Here is an 18,148-nt window from a genome sequence, read left to right on the forward strand (position 1 = left end):
AAAGAAAAGAAAATCACTTATTTTCCCCTTTTCCACCTTCCCCACTTATTATTTGTGTCTTTTTCCTCACTGGCTACACTCAAAACCTACTCATTCTTCTTCCAGTCATACCTATTTTTCTTTCATTCAACTGTCTTCTTACAGTCGTTTGTCCTGCTGATACACACAATCAAAACAGGATATAATGGAGGGGCAAGGGCATGAGTTACATAAGTCATTAGAAGTAACTAGCTCTGTAGTTTGTGCACTGTTAAAATAAAGATGTTTTGTTAAAACATACACTATCAGACTCAGAGATCTTAAGCTTTAATAAATTGCAGGAACATATTTCAAACTGACAACGTAAGTAACTTGTGTAGGAAGTAAGTTAATGCTTGCTCTACAAGGATTAAATTAATAATACATACAAGTTAAAAATAAGACCAAAATAAGAAATTGACATGGATAGGTTTTTTAGTAGGGACAGAGGGAAGGCAGAGGGTATTTCTCAGAAACCAGTAGTGTGCTGCTACTAGCAGTCTACCACAACAGCCAAGCCTTTCAGATGCAAATTCTGGTAAAAGAAGTTAATAACATCCTGAACAGAAAGCATGACAGGATCATAGTTAAAATCTCACAATTTTCTGTTTTCATATACTCTTTACAGCAGTTCACTTATGTTCGAGTTGCAGAACAATCTGAATTTTTGAGCCATTTGTCAAAGCAAGAAGTTCAGAAAAACTGAATGTCCACCATTCCTGTCTCACATATCCTGCTGTATTTTTCAGTTCCTCAGACTTCTTTATCTGCCAGACTCACTATTGCAGCACACATCTAAGTGCCTTGTGGCAGACTATCCTCGACAGCCAAATTGACAAGTCAATGACGATTTAAAATATTACCGTCTGTCTGCAGATCGGACAGCGGATGGCACCCAGCCATGAGCCATACCTCCAGTAGGCAATAATGCAGGAACCTGGTGAAGGTAAGGTACACACTCATTTAAACTCCTGAGATGAAAAATGCATCACCTGAAATAATACTTAGATGGCAAGGGAAACAACAAAAAGTGTACATAAGCAGTTAGGTTAAATATACAGTTTCTGATGTAATTTTGTGTACAGTGTTCACTGAAGATACCAAGAACTAACATCTTCAAATTCAATGCTATTAATGAGAAAAATCCTGAATGGGTTCAACTGAATCAGGAACTTCAAGGCATTATTTCCTGGAAACACAACAAATTTTTATTCATTAAGTGAAGAAGCAAATAATAAACATTTTTAACAGTTTAAAATGTAGAAGTCACAAAAATGTCAGGAGATGTAAAATTTATCCTAAAAACTTGGCTTTATCATCATCCATTTCAAAAGATGAAGACAAATATAAAAATTTAAGTATTTTATCTATTTTCCAAACTTGCTTGTTTTTTCATTAAAACAACTGGGCATGGTATACACTATACACTTCAAAAAACTAGATGAATGCAGTGGAAGAATTCTACTGTGAACTTGAAGGAGAAGAAGTAAAATGATACATAGGGTGTCAGTATATAAATATAGCCTCAAAAAACCACAAAACCAAACACTTTAATCAATGTGCACTTACTTATAATTCTGCAGAACTTCCAAGACAAAATATTTTGTGAAATAAAGAATATTTTATTCTTTCTAAAACAGTTTTTTTTAAATGGTACATTTCCCAGTGTTCTTCAGCCTCTTCAGTTTTTTACTAAACTGGAAACAAATTATACTCTTTGACATTTTAAAATTAAACAGTTTCATTCCTGATAGCATAGAAAACAATGTAGCACACTCTTAAAGTGACTGTTTATTCCTAAATGTATTTTCTTGACTATTTATAAAAAATTATTTGTTTTGCAGATGCAATGATAAATAATTAAAAGCAAACAAAGCTTTGAATTAGTATGCCTGAGCTAGTGCCAAAAGTTTGTATTTCTGTTCTGGTTTTAACTTTGGAGCTAGGAGCTTTTCTTGCTTACCACAGAAGAGATGTCCACAGTTTGTTTCTATAGGAAATGTAGCCTGTTGCAAACAGACTGGACACGACATATCTGTATAGAAGCGATGCCGATCACCAGCAGAAGCATCCTGCTGGAAGAGCAGGAAAATACCAAGTGTTAGAGATACTATTTTATATAAGTCTACTGAGTTCTAAAAAATAATAATAAATTGGTATATATTCACTGTAAGTCAAACTGTCAAATGCAGAATTATGTGAAATGAGAAATATATTTAAATGTAAAAATGAAACATACTTAAATGCATTGATTCAATAAACAAGTTCTTGTGACAGGACCATTATTTTCCCTTCATCTGTTAAATAAGTGTGTGCTTCAAACCAGTTAAAGACCACAAAGAAAGAACCTCCTTGGCCCTTCACATTAAGTCAGTTTAGACACACTGGAGCATGAATAACAAACTCAGATCTATATAGTTACTTCATTATCCTGAGTAGTTCTGTCCAGAGCCAGGTGACTGAACTGTGTTGCTTACCAGTTGTAGCATTTAGTGTTTCCAAGCCCAAATATAGATATCAGCTTGTGTATGTCACTGTCATGAAACAGTTTTTCTCCCCATTTTGACATATTTGTCTTCCACATAAAAATGCACTGTCATTATTTCAAGAAGTATCATGATGAAAGACTGTTTTCAATATTCTCCAAAAGTATGGCCTAGACTCTACCTGTTCAAACTGCATGCAGTCATAGAATCATTGAATTGTCTGAGCTGGAAGGACCTTTAAAGATCACGAAGTTCCAACTGTTCTGCCATAGGTAGGGACACCTTCCAATAGATCAGGCTGCTCAGAGCCCCATCCAACCCTGCCTTGAACATTTCCAGGTATGGCGCATCCATAACTCCTCTGGACAGCCTGTTCCCAGGGCCTCACCACCCTCACAGAAAGGAATTTCTTCCTTACATCCTATCTCAATCTAGCTTCTTTCAGTTTAAAACCACTGCTCTCTGTCCTGTGACTAAAGGCTTTGCTAAAATGTTCCTCTCTGTCACTTCGTTGCCTGGCTCCTGTTGCTGTGCCATTGTTCTGCTACACGCTACTTATCAGTCTAAACATCTACCCCTGTCCTGTCTCAGCTGGACAGGACTGTACTCCAGACTTCCTTTCCTTTATCCTAAAGTTCCCAGGAACATTCCAGGAAGCACACAGCATACTCCTAACATACTCCACCTTGTGGCAAAAACTTGTTTGAAAAAAGAACCAGCCAAAATTTAGTTTTAATTACTTAAGGCATCCCTTAAAAAAAGGCTATATTATCCCATTATTTGATGGATTACAAGGATGCCTCTGTACAGTAAGTAAGCTCCCATAACTTTCAAGATCACTCTCTTCCGGAACCTCAGAGAAGCCTGCAGTACCCCACAACAGAGAGCTGAATGATGCCAGCACTTGGTACAGCACCTGATCAGTTTGAAGCTGCTGACGAAGAGCTCGCACTAGCTCTTGATTTTCTGGATGTATGTTCTGATGTTCATTTCTGTGAAAGGAAATACAGGCAATAAAAAGCTCTGTGATCCAACACTGAAAAATAACTCACTGAAACAAATATGAAACTTGAACAAAGGGCAAAAAAATCATTATTTCCTGCTATAAAGGATTTTAAAGGAAGTACACAAATAATTAAGGAAACAGGAATTTATTCTGGATCCTAAAATTACTTTGGATACTTAAAGCTGTACAGCAGCAGGAATTTTCAGAGACTCCACAACCAATCATTAAATCATGTTAAAAGTAGATTTTAATCTGAGAAAAAATTAAGCCTTGAACCTACAAAAAATGAAGTTGCTTGAAAGCTTTTCAATTAAAGACGCAGAAATATTTTTCATTTTTATCTCCATTGCTAGTTTCTTGTTTGTTGGTCTACTCAACAAATTACTCAATAAATTACTAGTTTTTCACTCACTGCCTGTGTCATAGAGTTGAAACCTCCTAATTACTTCAATTTTATCTGCTACATGACATTTGCATAAGACTTACATTTAGAATATTGAATTTATGTAACTATCAGCAGACTGGATGAAAAGAAAAGAAACCACTATTATGAAAACCACTTATGAAAAGAAACCACTATTTTATAATCACTTTTTTAAAATAAGAAGGATTCTACAGGCAATCAAACTACAGGTTAGATATGCCAAGAGGAATCATTGGGAAGGGCCACACTGAAGAAAGGAGGATGGATATATTACAATTTTGAAATTCAAAAGCATAATGGGATAGAATTGAAATTAAAAATGTGCTGACAACAATCAGAGGTGTTGAGTTACAATAAATATGAGTCAACAGCATATTAATTTTTATGCTTTATTAATTCATATGGACGTCAACGATGATACATTGTACTCAGCACACTTGAGGTCTCAGCTGGATTCTGTTCTCCATTTTGGGTTAAATGCATAGAAGCATATAGAGAAGCTGGAGAAAGTTCAGAGGATAATAAGATCTACTGCCCACATTTTTTATACATTAGAGAAAGACTTAAGAAATGTCAGTTTATGTAGAAGACTGTTCATGGATTGAAAAGGGGACAGGATAAGTCTTTCATTCTATAAATATGAGCAATTATTTCCCACAGTTATCTAAGGCTTGTGGAAACACATTTCTAACTACATAATGTACAAAATCAGACAAGATTACCTCAGGCTATTTTCATCTATCCCTGACTAAAAGTTGAATCAAAAAACAGGTTGCAATTCTTCCAGGGATATTGAGGTAAGCTGATCCTCTGTCAGAGATGAGGCCTGGACTGGCTGAACTTTCAGGACATCTTCTGATTGCAGCTATATTATATAATTTCCTCAATGGCTCTAGAAGCTTCTGCAATATTTTCCTTCAGTTATTGTGAGCAATCGTAATATTGCATTATTGCTCAAATGTTTATTGCATTATTGCTAAAATGTTTAACATTTTGTCTGCCTCATTCTTTTTTCAAAGATAAATGTCTGCCTCATTCTATTTTCTCTTTCAAAGCGAAATAGACAAGTCCCATATTTTTCATGCTAATATTTACATGACTATTGGTAAAAAGAAAATTTATTTAATACTAATGTGGGTGACATATGAAAGTTATATAATAGAAGTCTATATTAAAACCCTTCTTACACACCTTTGGCCTCCATGAATCAGATTTTGTGAATGTTGTCTGTCATACATGTTAGATGTACAGAAGTATTTTTCTGTTTAGATGCTACAAAATGAATGTATTTCACATCTTCAGTGTGCCAAAATGTCTGATATATATTGAAGTCCAATTTGATTCACACACAAGCAGAAGGCATGAATTATAAGACAGTTTATTCTGATTTCTCCATAAACAACTAAATTAGCAGTAGCAAATTTGCTGCTGAAAGTGTTCATTTTTATGATCTTACCCTGGTATAACACACTAGGCCAAAATCATGAGAGCATTTGCAGAGCTGCAGGGGTACAGCATGTACTGTCACTTATGCATAAGATGGTGATGCAGCTGAAAACCGTGTAATAACGTTCAGGAAGGGACAGGCAGAGAGCTCAAGACATAAGAAATTCATAACTTCTGTCATGCAATTAGTGTAAGAAGATAACTGAAATAAATGAAAACCAATATGATGCCATGTCATTAGAGGAATTATCAAACACAAGCTAGATAGAAATAAAGATAGATGGAAAGGCCTTTTATTTCCCCATTTCTGACTGCTAGCATGCCAAAACTTGAGGAAAAAGGTCTCATGATGTGGAAAGATTATATTATGTACCACAGAGGACCCCGCGAAACTATTATTATTGGAAGGAAGAAGACTGCCTACTCATGCAGCGTGCAGTCTCACACATGGAAAGAGAGGGACAGTACTTAAGGGGACTGTGCAGTGATGGACACTGTTAATTTCTAAGGACTAAGATCTCACTTCTGCTCAAAATAGTGTCTTGATCTTATAATCAAACCATATGATGGATAGAAAAATTAGATTAAAAAATCTAAACCTGTAGATCCATAGACATGGAACAGTTAAGTCATGTAGGACAAATCCCTTGTAGGGAATTAAAGGATCAGGCTTCCTTTAATTTGCTGAATATACTGAATTTTCACAATCTCATTTGTAATGTGACAACCTACTCACCAGTTTAAAAGATGATGGAAAAAAATCTGGCTTCATTTTATCAAAATTTAAAATTCAAAAGCATATAGGCTTCACAAAAGTATCATACAGTGCCTGAACTACACATCTGCAATTGTTAGATATGTTAATTATGGCTTTTAAGTTTCTCCACCAGATGCACGAATGAAGCCTTGATGTGATGCTTCATTGAGTTCTTTCACCTGGAAACAAGTACAACAATTACAGCCCTTAACAGTTCTCTCCATATTCCACTTCTGCCCCCTAAAATCTACTGCAACACATACTCCTTGCTGCTCATTTCCCTTTTGATTCAGCTCCTGCAACTACTCATCACCTTGTAAGCTTTCTTTCCTGTATACTTACCTGTGACCTGTTCCTACCCAACTTAAGTATTTCAGTTCTGTTGATACAGAAGCATGAAAGGCAAAGAAAAAAACTGGGGTAATGAACACCATATAAGCAACAAAAAGACCACTGCACTAAGGTAACTAGAGAAGAAAAAGAACAGACTCTTTTTCTTCCTCACTTCCCCTTCTGTGCTAAATAAAATAAAAGTACTATAATTTTTGTACTGTACAGATTTTCTAGCATACTATGCAGATTTTGATGGCAACAATGCAAAGGAGATAGATGAGGAGTGCTGCTGAATACAGACAATTTCAAAAGGTACCAGAAGGCAGAGCAGGGAGCTAAGAGGATACTGTAGGACTTTCAGTCGTCAGTCAGAATCACAGTCACAGAATATGCTGAGTTGGAAGGGACCCATCAGGATTACTGAGTTCAACTCCTGGTCCTACATGGACACCTCAAGACACATATGCCTGAGAGTATTGCCCTAACACATCTTCAACTCTATCAGGTTGGTGCTGTGACTCCCCTGGGAGCCTGCTCAACTATCGTCTGGGTAAAAAACTATTTTCTGGTATCTTAACCTAAATCTCCACTGACTCAGCTTCACGTGTTTCCTCAAGTCCTGTCACTGGTCACAAATCATACAATGCAGACCTCCAAAGTCTGGAAACTTTGTGTTTTCAGTTTGTTTGCCCCTCCAGAAAATAAACCATCAAGGCATGTAAGAGGATTCACAGTCAAACTTTTTACCTACCTCATTACACTGCAGAGGCATTTGATAACCAGCCTTATCATCCTCCCTAAGTAACTCTTCCTAATTGATGCATCATCTCCCTGAAATTAATTCTGACTGAACTCCTGCTACTCTTGTCAACTGCTGACCCTTGTTCCACTCACTTCTTAAAAAATATTTCTTACTTGCCTTTCTAGAGTTCAAATATAAAGTGTTAACTTTTAAAATAAACACTTAAATTTCAAGTCACAACTGCCAAAAATGTCAATATGAAGGGTAGAGAAATCATAATGGAGGAGATAAAAAAGAGGCATTATTAAAGCAATCTGAGTAACTGAAACAGCTTTGGCAAAAAAAAAGGCAAGGTGAAATCAACGCCTTCCTTAGGATTTCTTTGTGATCTCTTGGTCCTGAACAGCAGCACTGCCATGCAGTCCAACCAAATTTTTCCACCTATACCTTATTTAGTAGCTTGCTCTCAAGTAACTCTACCTCAGCAATATTTCTCACGTGGACATTTCCTCTTCAAATTCCATGATGCCACTGTGTCACTAAAACTGAGTTCCCTTGGTTTTGAAAACTGTTCTGTGTTCAGAAGTTTACACACCTCAATGAAATGAAATGAAATGAAATAAAATAAAATAAAATAAAATAAAATAAGCCAATCTGAAGCTCAGACTCATTTTCCCTAAACACATAGGCTAAGATGTTTGTTAGGATGCAAAGAAAAACTCTGAAATAAAAACAAGCTTCGATGACTTGATCATTAAAGTTACTGAATTCTGAACTTAACATTTTCCTGTATGGAATGCATATTGCAGTCCACTGTTGTACAGCATACTCATTTGAAGGAAAAAATCAGTCAATTTACTTGGATTTGGGCTGTTGTTTGTTTGTTTTCTTGGAAGGAGACTTCAGCTAGAACATACATTGGAGGAATATATCCAATTTTAATCTTGGAGTAGTTGACAAATCCATACTTTTTAACCAAATACAACACAGCAGCCATACAGACTGTGAATTTAACAATTTTCAGTCTTAATGAGTGATGAACAGTACTCAGTTTGATTATCTGAAGATATGGAAGAGTTAAACTCCACTTTTGATTTTAGCTGTACCAAGCAATTAGTTAAACATAGTGAGCAATCAAACAACCACTTCCTTACTGTCACAAAATCACAGTTTTTATGTACCAATGCATGAAATTGTCAAGAAAGTTAGGATTTTTAGAAAAAGTGAATAATTCCTCTCAACACATTCTCACCTTAAAAGCGTATATACCAGAGCAGCAATGAAAGTGAAACTGAGCACAACTGCCACCAGTACCTGGTCACTTACTCCTTCTATAACTGAATCATTATCTAGCTTCAAACTCTGAACTTCTGCTTGGTGACTGGCCATCACAGCTCTAAAATGCAAAAAGAAATAGATACATACACATATATTAAAACATATGTGCACAGACATTTTAAACACAGTTACAAACGATATGTAAACAGAATAGTCATTGTTGGGAGAAAAGAGTGGTACAAAAAGAAGGCATGTATCCATGTTTAACAGGCACTGAGCTTGCTGTAGAGGTCTTATGCAGCAGCAAACAAATCTTACATGACTGTGTTGTGATTTAAAGATTTAAAAAAAATTAGTCAGATAGTTCACCTTGAAATCTGTATACGATAAATTGCATAGGAATAGGTCATTACTGGGCTGGCCATATTCTAAGGACCCTCTATTGAAAAAATATTTAAATGACTCTGCATTATCAAGAATTTTAGCTATTACACACCACACCATTCCTGGCAGGCTAAGCCAACACAGAAACTTAACTTTCACCACTTACATGAATGAAGAAACAAGGACATTTTGGTTTTAGTGTTAAATGCCCATTTCAATACACAGGAATCACCCAATACATTTTAAACTTCATTTCTGTTTTTGGTGCATTACCAATCTTTAGCTGTAAACAGGGGGAAAACTTGAAAGAAAAATAGTATTATCAGGCTTCCTTAGACTCACTTGTTTTATATTTGTTTCACATTTGTAGCCATCAGTGACTAAGGCTAACATTTATTAACCTACAGCACTAACCTACAGCTTGAGACATTTGAAATAAAATAGTTTCCACCCCACTGCTGTATCATTGCTGTTGCAATCAGGAAGTGAAATGAACTATGGCTATGAATATTATGAAATCAGAATGGTGAAGCTAACTCTGTCAAATGACATGAAAAGTGACACTGCAGCTCTGTCCATACACAATTTAAGTATTTTCCATGAAGCTGACATAAAATCCCAGTACTGGTTTCTGAAGGCAGGTGAGACTGGTATCTTTTTCTCTGTTTCCTAGTCCAGCTTGAAAGCTTTCATCAGTGTTTCACTACACTTCACAGCTCATGTGTCACTTTTAATTTAAATCTCGCTGTCTTGAAAATATTACCAAACACCCTCTGGCCCTGAATTAATTGCAAAACTGAAATAGAGTACAAGTAATCAGGATTTTAGTGGATACCTGTAATGACTACCCTGGCAAAATTGCAGCATGTCAGTCTATTGCTAATAAAAAAGCACAATCTTTCCCCTAAGACAGATACTCTCACCCTCCATATTTTTTCTAGTACAAGCAGTGGAGCTTTTTTCAAGCTTCCTTACATTTGTGGGAGCTGCCTTCTGTAGCAGGAATACAAGAGAAGTTGATACATTCTAAGAGTATTGTTAAGAAGTGTAAGTGGTATAAGTTAAGTACCATAAGAGCAGAGCAAACTCATGGAGAACAAGGGGAGATCTCATTATTTGTCGATTTTTTGGGCTTTAACTGTGAAAACTAAAATGGAATAATGAAGCATGTATGAAGTGAAACAATAAGTTATCCTAAATATGCCAATCTGAACTGAGACTATTATTTCTGTAACTATAGTCAATTTTTTGCTAATTACAGCTTTCAACAAGCAACTGTGTCACAGTATTTGGGAAGAGTAACTTCTTTCAAAGGTGGAACACCAGTGACTCATAGAAAGGCATGTTTAAAGTCAATATTTACACATGGTTCATATATACTAATGAATAAAAGACCAGATCTTTGTGGAAAGGTCTTACATAGGAACATGGGCCTACACAAGGAGTTAGAGCATTTCTCTGCATAGCTAGTTACATAATTACATTCCTATAGCTGAAGCCAGGAGGTTAAGATGTTGTGAAATTTTTCTGAGCAGTCGTTAACTGGTGCTGCGGACCTGGACTGGCAGGTGTGCTGTGATGCCTCCCCAGCTCAACATTACTTGCCTGTATATTTAAGTTCTTTGCATATCCTGTCCTGAAGAAGCTTCTCTTTCTTACACTGCATCATTCTGAGACAGTCATTTTCCACCACTCTGCATGCTGGTATCTTCAACTTCTATGTTTTTCCTCCTTAAGTATCATTATCAGTCAACTAATTTTCACTCTGTCCCACTGTTTTTTCTGGGTTGACCACTCAGAACAAAATCAGAAGTAAATGCCAAGGAACTGGTACAATTCCTTCCTTGTTCCACATCAGTTCTGTTAGAATACACCAACATGCCAAGGACAACTATAACCCATTAAGTATTACATGGGGTTTTGGTTTTGGGTTTTTTTTCAGAAATACCTATTGTGTCAGAGAAATACAGATGATTTAACTGTACCTTTGGAAGGCAAGCACTTCTTACACCTGAACTTCCTCTGTCACTGCTTGCTTGATGCACTTTGAAAACAACACATGAACTATCAATATCACACCAATTTAAATCACTTTCCCTCAAAGCCTTCAAGACATGTACTCCAGCTCTTCCTTTTCTGTGTGTTCCTTGCAACAACACTCCAAATTCTGATCTGCCTACCATCAATAGCACTCACTGCATCTGCTTGCCTTAATTTCTGCTCACCCACCTTTCTCGAAATACCAAACTAAGGTGCCAAAGTTAGCATCAGAATATGAAAATGAAATACACAGATCCGCACTTTCTCTTCCTTCTTGCACATAATGCCAGTTATTTATATCTACTTCAGCCCTTCATTTGGAAACCTATATGATTTTCCCAATAACCTTTTTGACATAAGCATAGTGTACAAGAAAAATTATTGCAGTCTTTCTCTCCGCATAAACACCCTGAGACACTTTGTCTTCACTTATGTGTCAATACTGCAAAGACTATATAGAGGGGGAGTGGAATCTGCCTCAGTCTCATTCTGCTGTTTCTATCACTGAATTCTTGAGAAGGCAAAATATCAATGTTTAATCCCATGTTGTTCATATTTCAATTTACTTCCTGTTTCTGGACAGCCAACAAGCACTGTGTATATTTTTCTTATTACTTCCAACACTTTCTCTCAATAACATCATTGCACAGGAGAGCTGACAAGACTTGTCTAGACTAGGTAGTTCAAAACAGAAGGGTATCACTTCAAAAGAACCAATACATACTTTCTCTGAATTCATGCCTCAGTAGAGACAGTAACAGTCTCCTCCTCCTCCTTCTAAGATAGCATGTTTAAAAAAGCAATGTCTAAGAAAAAAGAAAATGCTAGAATACACTAATAGAAAAAATGTCTGACTGAAGGAGGAATTTTGTGATTTCAAGGCTGTCTTGAATGTTTTCAAACAAAATACCCAGAACTGGAGGCTTGCAGTTCATGTTTCTTCAAGTGCAACGACAACAGCCAAAGAGTGATCTGCAGTGGTTTGAATGTATGATAGGCTAGATAACTAAAAATAGCTACTAAGAAATCTCGCCTCACAGTGCATGTGTTCAGCAATTGTTACTCTTTCAGCTGGTGCAATTAAGAACCAAGCTATAGGAGGTTTAAATTATGTAATGAAGACTCAGTCTTCGGAGACAGCCAGCCTTGATAAAGACCAAGCATGCGTCAGAGAAACCTTCCAGAACCAGACTTTATTACATATATCTAATCACTCCTAAAATAGTCACTGTTAATAATTTGATGCACTTCAAGAGTGAGTTAGTGTGGCTCATACTAAATTCCATCCACTGATCTATTACATTTTTCCAGTTATGAAAAAAATTATAGCATTTCATCAACCTTTTCCTCATATAATTATTTTCAGACCTGGATTCTACATCACAGGCTTTTCAGACATAAAATTACTTCGAAGTTCTTTTTCTTTCTTTCTTTCTTTCTTTCTTTCTTTCTTTCTTTCTTTCTTTCTTTCTTTCTTTCTTTCTTTCTTTTCTGTAGGTTTATGTTATCTTGTTTCTTTCTAAAATTGCAAAGAATGTTTGAATGTTTTTCATTGCTCTGTTTCTATTCTTTAATACAATAAATTAATTCCTCTCTACACTAACTCTGAAAAAGTACCATCTGTATAAGATTACTTCAGGGACAAAAAAAAAGGCAGTAATTGAAAATATATTAAATTCTGATAAATGATTTCTAGTTATACTTAAGACTTTTTCTCTTTTTAGCCATTTCACAAGGATGGCTTTCTTAAATGCAAGCATAACTCCACCCTATGAGAGGATGAAAACCAAGCAACATCTAATAATACTCCCATCAAAACTGGAATTTATACAACTAACTTCAGAATTTTAAAAATATCAGTCACAAACTTTTAAAAACTGACTAAAATGCTGGGCCTTTTTCCTGCTTCAAAAACAACACCACCAAAGCCCAAATCTTAAATTCCAGGTTTATTTCATCTTCAGACTACTGGCACTTGCTCCAAGTAAAACAACACAGAAAAGAGGAAAAAGACAAGGAGTTACTCTTCCATTCCACTTGGGCTAGTGAAGTTACAGCTTGACACTGCATCCCAATAGACAGGGATCCAGTTCATTTCCATGAGGGTTCTTGATGGCTAGAGATTATAAACAACCTCAGAGTAAATTATCCACAAAAAGTTTTGCAATAGAATGGAATGCAATTTACTGTTTGTAAAATCATACAGTTTTATTTGTAAAGCTGTCAGCAATTAATCATCTGTACAGAAAACCACCTTGTTTATTACCAGTTTTTCTCAGAGCGATCGCCGACAGAAGGTAACACTAATTTTTTTAACATTTCAAATAAGAATCTACAGACCTTTTTAAAGTTACATTTTCCCCTCTGTGGTTATGTATAACAATGCATGCAAATTTAAGCAAAAAAAAAAAGAGAACTATAATGAGCAATACTGCAAGTACAATGGTTTATATTCTCGGAAATTCATACAGATCACATCGAAGTGTGAGGGAATGAAGACATACACTAGTGTGGATGAATTATTTCTTAATTTTTCAGATCTGAAAAGTATTATTAGAACTTTCAATGTTCAACATAAAGCGCAGCTACAACAATACCCTATGCCATGACTCATAAAGACACGAAAAACAATCCAGTCTTTACCATGATAAGTTAAACAGCTGTGAGCTATGCAAAGTCAGAATTCTTCCCATAGTTTTCTGAAGTATTTGAACTTTTCTGAGTTTATCAGGGAAGTGCCATATGATAATATACTCTTAAAACCACAGAGATTTTTTTTTGGACCCGCTACCAAAGGAATGTGCAAGCACAGTGAAAAAGAAATAAGAGGCTCTCTTGATGTCTGAGAAGTAAAAAATGAGGTAACACACAAGCAATACTGATGAGATACAAGTTATTAACCTTACTGTATTGACTTTGTGAGCCTGGCACAATTTGCTCAACATCTGAAAGGTAATTTGGATAACAATGTGTCCTTTATGGCTGGGAGTGAACTGGATGAGAAAAATGGAGTTTTGAGTTTTCATTTATTTCAATTTTATTCTGAGTGTTTTCCTCTTGATGCAGTACTGGCAGCCACCATCAGTTCTTGAAAAAATTTTAAGTTAATTATAAAGTGATGGTGGGCCAGTATGCAAGCCAGAACCTGCAATTCCTTTTGCCAGTTGCCATTTATTAGCAAAAGCATCGCCCCCACCCTTTGCAAAAGCTGCTTAATTTGTAGAGGTTGTGTATTTTCAAGGATAAGCTAATTAATCTCCAACTAGTCAAATACCACAAGTCACACTTTCTTAAGAACAAAAAGGCTTTAACCCCTCAAAATTTTCTTCTGCATAAGAGAAACAAACAACAAATTAGTTTCATTTGTATCAAAAAGTTTCTAGTATGATTGGCCTGTTTTAGACAACATAAACCAGCTTTTAAGAATTTAAGCATACTAAAATATTATTCTGCAATCTACCCCCTGAACATATATTAGCTTATGTTGAAATATCTATAGGCATGAATTTATCACATTTTATTTAAAAGAAAAACAGGCAAAAATTCCCAAAATAAAGACAAACTCTTATATGCAGGGCAAAAATTGAGACCTGTCTCATCAGAAGCTATCTAATTACTTCCTGCTCCAGTGTAGTAGTGGGTCATGGCCCTTCTCTGTTGTTGACAACGGGACTTTGTGAATGGACTTGACTGAGCAAACTGGCTCCTACAGTTATTTATGCACTCTTTCTTTAAGAGTCCAAAGATATGCCCAGACTGCATTCAGAAACAACTAACAACAGCAGGCATGAACTACACATCATGAACAGTGGAAGTGCTGAAAACTCTAAGAGTTTACTAGCCTTAATCCTAAATCTGCTAAATCCTGAGGTGATAGGTTTTGTCCAGGTTCCTTAGTGTACTAAAGTCACATTTTGAAGAAGCGGTGTAGGCAAACATAACTTTATAGAACAGAAATAATGGAAATGATTTATGATGTACTTAGAAAAAGTGTTTCTGAGGAAAGAGGATTTATTAGCATTTCATTTTTGTGAGCACAGTCTTACTTGAATAAAGCACCAACAACAATCTCTAGTATGAAGTATCTCCCTACATTATAAAAATCAGTGGGAGAAAATCCAAAAGGCACATTTACTAACTGAAATTTTAAAAAAATCTAATACAGCAACATATAAATTGATGAGATATATTCTGTGACAAGGCTGTTAAAACTGACTTGGGATTATCCTATTAGAATTCTATGCAGTCTGTTAATGCATCATTATTACGAGTTTGCATCAACTTTGGGTTTACAAATCAGTTCAGCTGGTACAAGAAATACAGCCAAGCTCAGCTGTATAATATTCAGTTATATGCTTACCATGAACCACCTTTGCTTTCAGGACTGTGCTGACTACATTCAAGTGTATGCATACCCTTTGCAAAAGAGAATGAAAAAGGCCTGAACAGCCTTGCCAAGAGAGAGAAGTGAGCAACTTCAGTAGGCAAGCAATGATTTTGTTGAGTATATGTTACGAACTCACCAACTGAGGCACTTGCCTGATACAGCAGGTTTCTGCAGGGTCTGAGGTCAGCAGTCTCTGAGGCACATTTTTTCCTAAAGAGGAAAAAAAAAAGAAGAAAAAAGAAAGTAGATATTCTACTTTTGCTGATGGAATCATGCTTTGCAAATTAAAAATAATGCAGATGCAAACAACAGGTGCAAGGCTGTGAGAGAAAATAACCCAAAATTAACATACCTTTCTACTGGGAAAACAAAATATCTCCAATAATTTTTCTCCTGAGTCCAAAGCCACATGGAGGGCTTGAAGCAAAAAGACAAATACTATGGCTTGTTTAGAATTACTATTCTGAATATCTGCCTGAGTGATGTATGACTTGTGTAAAACAATTCCCAACAAAGTTTTCCACCACTTTGTAAGGCAAAAGCATACTGAAAGGTATAGAGTTCTAAACAAACCAGAGGGTGGAACTGAATTCATATACAGACATGAGCATGACAAAGAGCCTGTTAATGCCTTCAGCTTGGATACCTGACTTTCTGGTCAGACAGGAAGAAAAAGAAAACATTGTCACTTCATTATAATAATGTTTACTGGAATATGGTAGTACTGCAGCTAAGCATGAGGAGGCTTCAGCTCTCTCTTAGGAAAAGTGCCCAAGAATTCCTAACTGTAGAAAGCGCTACCTCCATATACAACCTCATACCTAAAATAGATAGCAAGGCAAAAAAGCAATACTGTATTTGCTTGTGTCAACAAAATACAAGATACACCTCATGGCAACAGGCAAAGCAGAGTGGGAAATGAGACACAGAGGAAGATATGATAGAAAACCTTAAACCATGTGATGTACCTGTGAAAGCATTGTTTGTCAAAAGTACCAAGCACGTTGCTTAAAGCACACATTAAAACTTGGAATGGAAAGTTGGTAGTTGTGCAGTTTTCTAAGACTTTAAATTCATTCTGAAACTGAAAATTACCTTTAAATGAAGACAGATTTGATTTATAACTTATACAGCAGATTATACAATGAGAACAGTAAGAAAGTACTTTCCTGGGAAAACCTGAAAATTTTCCTTGCTCCTACAATATTCTTCAGTTCAAAAGAAGCTCACATAAAGGGAGCACTCAGCTTTTGTCCATGTTACAAATTCATTAAATGGAAAAAGTCTGAGAAAACAGGGAAAATAGTGACAGTTTCTGCATCTGTGACCCCTTCTGTTTATACAACCCTCCACTATTATCAGTGCTTTGTGCCTGCTACTCCCTGTCGTTGCATGTCAGGCCCGTTGTTAACTGATATGGAACTGCAGATGCACGTTATCACGATGCCACACACTCTCACTGCAAACTTCAAATAGTCCAAAATCCAACACAACACACTACTCAGAAAGAGTTGCTTGAACTCCTCAGGTGACCCATTTGCAGCATGATGGAGAGCTCCTTTGGCTGGGGCACAGCAAGGATGCAGGGGCACTCTGGCCACAGACAGACTCCTTGTTTTTGAGATAAAAAAATAATCGAATCACCTGAAGAATCACACAGAACCAACTAGACTGGAAAAACCACTGAGATCATCAAGTCCAATCTAAGACTGAACACCTCCCTGTCAACCACACCATGACACCAAGTGTCATGTCCAGTCTTTCTTTGAACAGCCATTGGGATGGTGACTCCACCACCACCCTGGGCAGCCCACTTCAATATCTGATCATCCTTCTTCCTAGTCACCACTTGCTACTAATTCTAAGCAAGTAACTTACAGAATCATAAAATGTTAAGAGAAAGAACCTTAAAGATCATCCAGTCCCAACATCCCCATGCCACAGACAGGGACACCTCGCACTAGACCAGGTTGCTCAAGTCTTATTCAAACTGGTTTTGAACAGTGCCAGGTTGGGGCATCCACAACCTCCTTGGACAACTTGTTCCAGCATCTCAACACCTCTGACAGTAAAAATTTCCTTCCCACTACCTAGCCTAAATTTCACTTCTTCAAGTTTAAACGCATTACTCCTTGTTACTACCGTTCCTAACAAAGAGTCTCTCTCTGACTTCCCTGCAGACCACCTTCAGATACTGGTAGGTTGCCTGCTCATTAAATTTACTACAGCAGAGCTTTGTTGAAAGGAGACTAACGTCGTTGTCTTCTCCAAAAACAGAGGAGAACGTCGTCAAGGCTGCTCCATACACAAGCCAAGCCACACTAGATACTAAGACTATGATATGTCTGTGGGTGCAGGGTCATTTCCCACTGCAAAAGCAGGAAAACTTTGCAGGGGCTGCTCCTTTCACAAACAGAAGGAAGTCTGCGGGTGAAAGGTCATTTTTCTACTCCAAAAAGAGAGAAAAACCTTGTAGGGGCCACTCCACGCATTACACACCAACACTGATAATGCCTGTGTTACACCATCCTCACGAACCCACGTTCCCAGCCCCGCCGGACACTCTCCTGACGAGTTCCTCCGCGCCGAGACACACACACGGAGCCGGGGGCAGCGCTGCACACCCCTCCTACCCGCGGGCCCGGCGGCGTACGAGGTGCCCCGGCGAGCACGCAGCGGAGGGCTTCGCCTCTCCCTGACCCTCCCCAGTCCCCCCGGCCGGCTGTGAGGGGCGGACAGCCCAGCCGGGTCCGCTGCAGCCCCGCCCGTACCCCTGCGGTACCTCAGCCGCCGCTCGCCGCCGGCCTCGCGGCCCCGCCCCGTCCCCCCGACGCCGCCGGGTCGCGC

General features: G+C 37.3%; 1 protein-coding gene across 14 annotated transcripts in view; it reads right to left on the minus strand.

Moving 5' to 3' along the window:
- The window catches only part of RNF170 (ring finger protein 170), a 34,323-nt gene that overhangs the window by 15,983 nt on the left and 192 nt on the right, over window positions 1–18,148 (minus strand). For 2 of the 14 annotated variants that reach the window (XR_005955422.1, XR_005955421.1), the window contains exons 1-6: window positions 18,084–18,122; window positions 15,454–15,511; window positions 8,465–8,608; window positions 3,421–3,496; window positions 1,982–2,093; window positions 882–955 (exon numbers count right to left, since the gene is read on the minus strand). Coding sequence is in view for 12 of the 14 variants with exons in the window: in XM_041470901.1 (XP_041326835.1) it covers window positions 882–955; window positions 1,982–2,093; window positions 3,421–3,496; window positions 8,465–8,601 (399 nt within the window). In the remaining 2 variants the exon portion in view is untranslated. Of the gene's footprint in view, window positions 1–881; window positions 956–1,981; window positions 2,094–3,420; window positions 3,497–8,464; window positions 8,609–15,437; window positions 15,512–16,269; window positions 16,289–17,800; window positions 18,020–18,083; window positions 18,143–18,148 lie in introns of those variants that run through there. The other 12 variants (XM_041470901.1, XM_041470866.1, XM_041470909.1 and 9 more) reach the window with 12 other exon arrangements.

This window comes from Pyrgilauda ruficollis, unplaced genomic scaffold, assembly GCF_017590135.1.
Source record: "Pyrgilauda ruficollis isolate IOZ18807 unplaced genomic scaffold, ASM1759013v1 scaffold106, whole genome shotgun sequence".
Taxonomy (NCBI): Eukaryota; Metazoa; Chordata; class Aves; order Passeriformes; family Passeridae; genus Pyrgilauda; species Pyrgilauda ruficollis.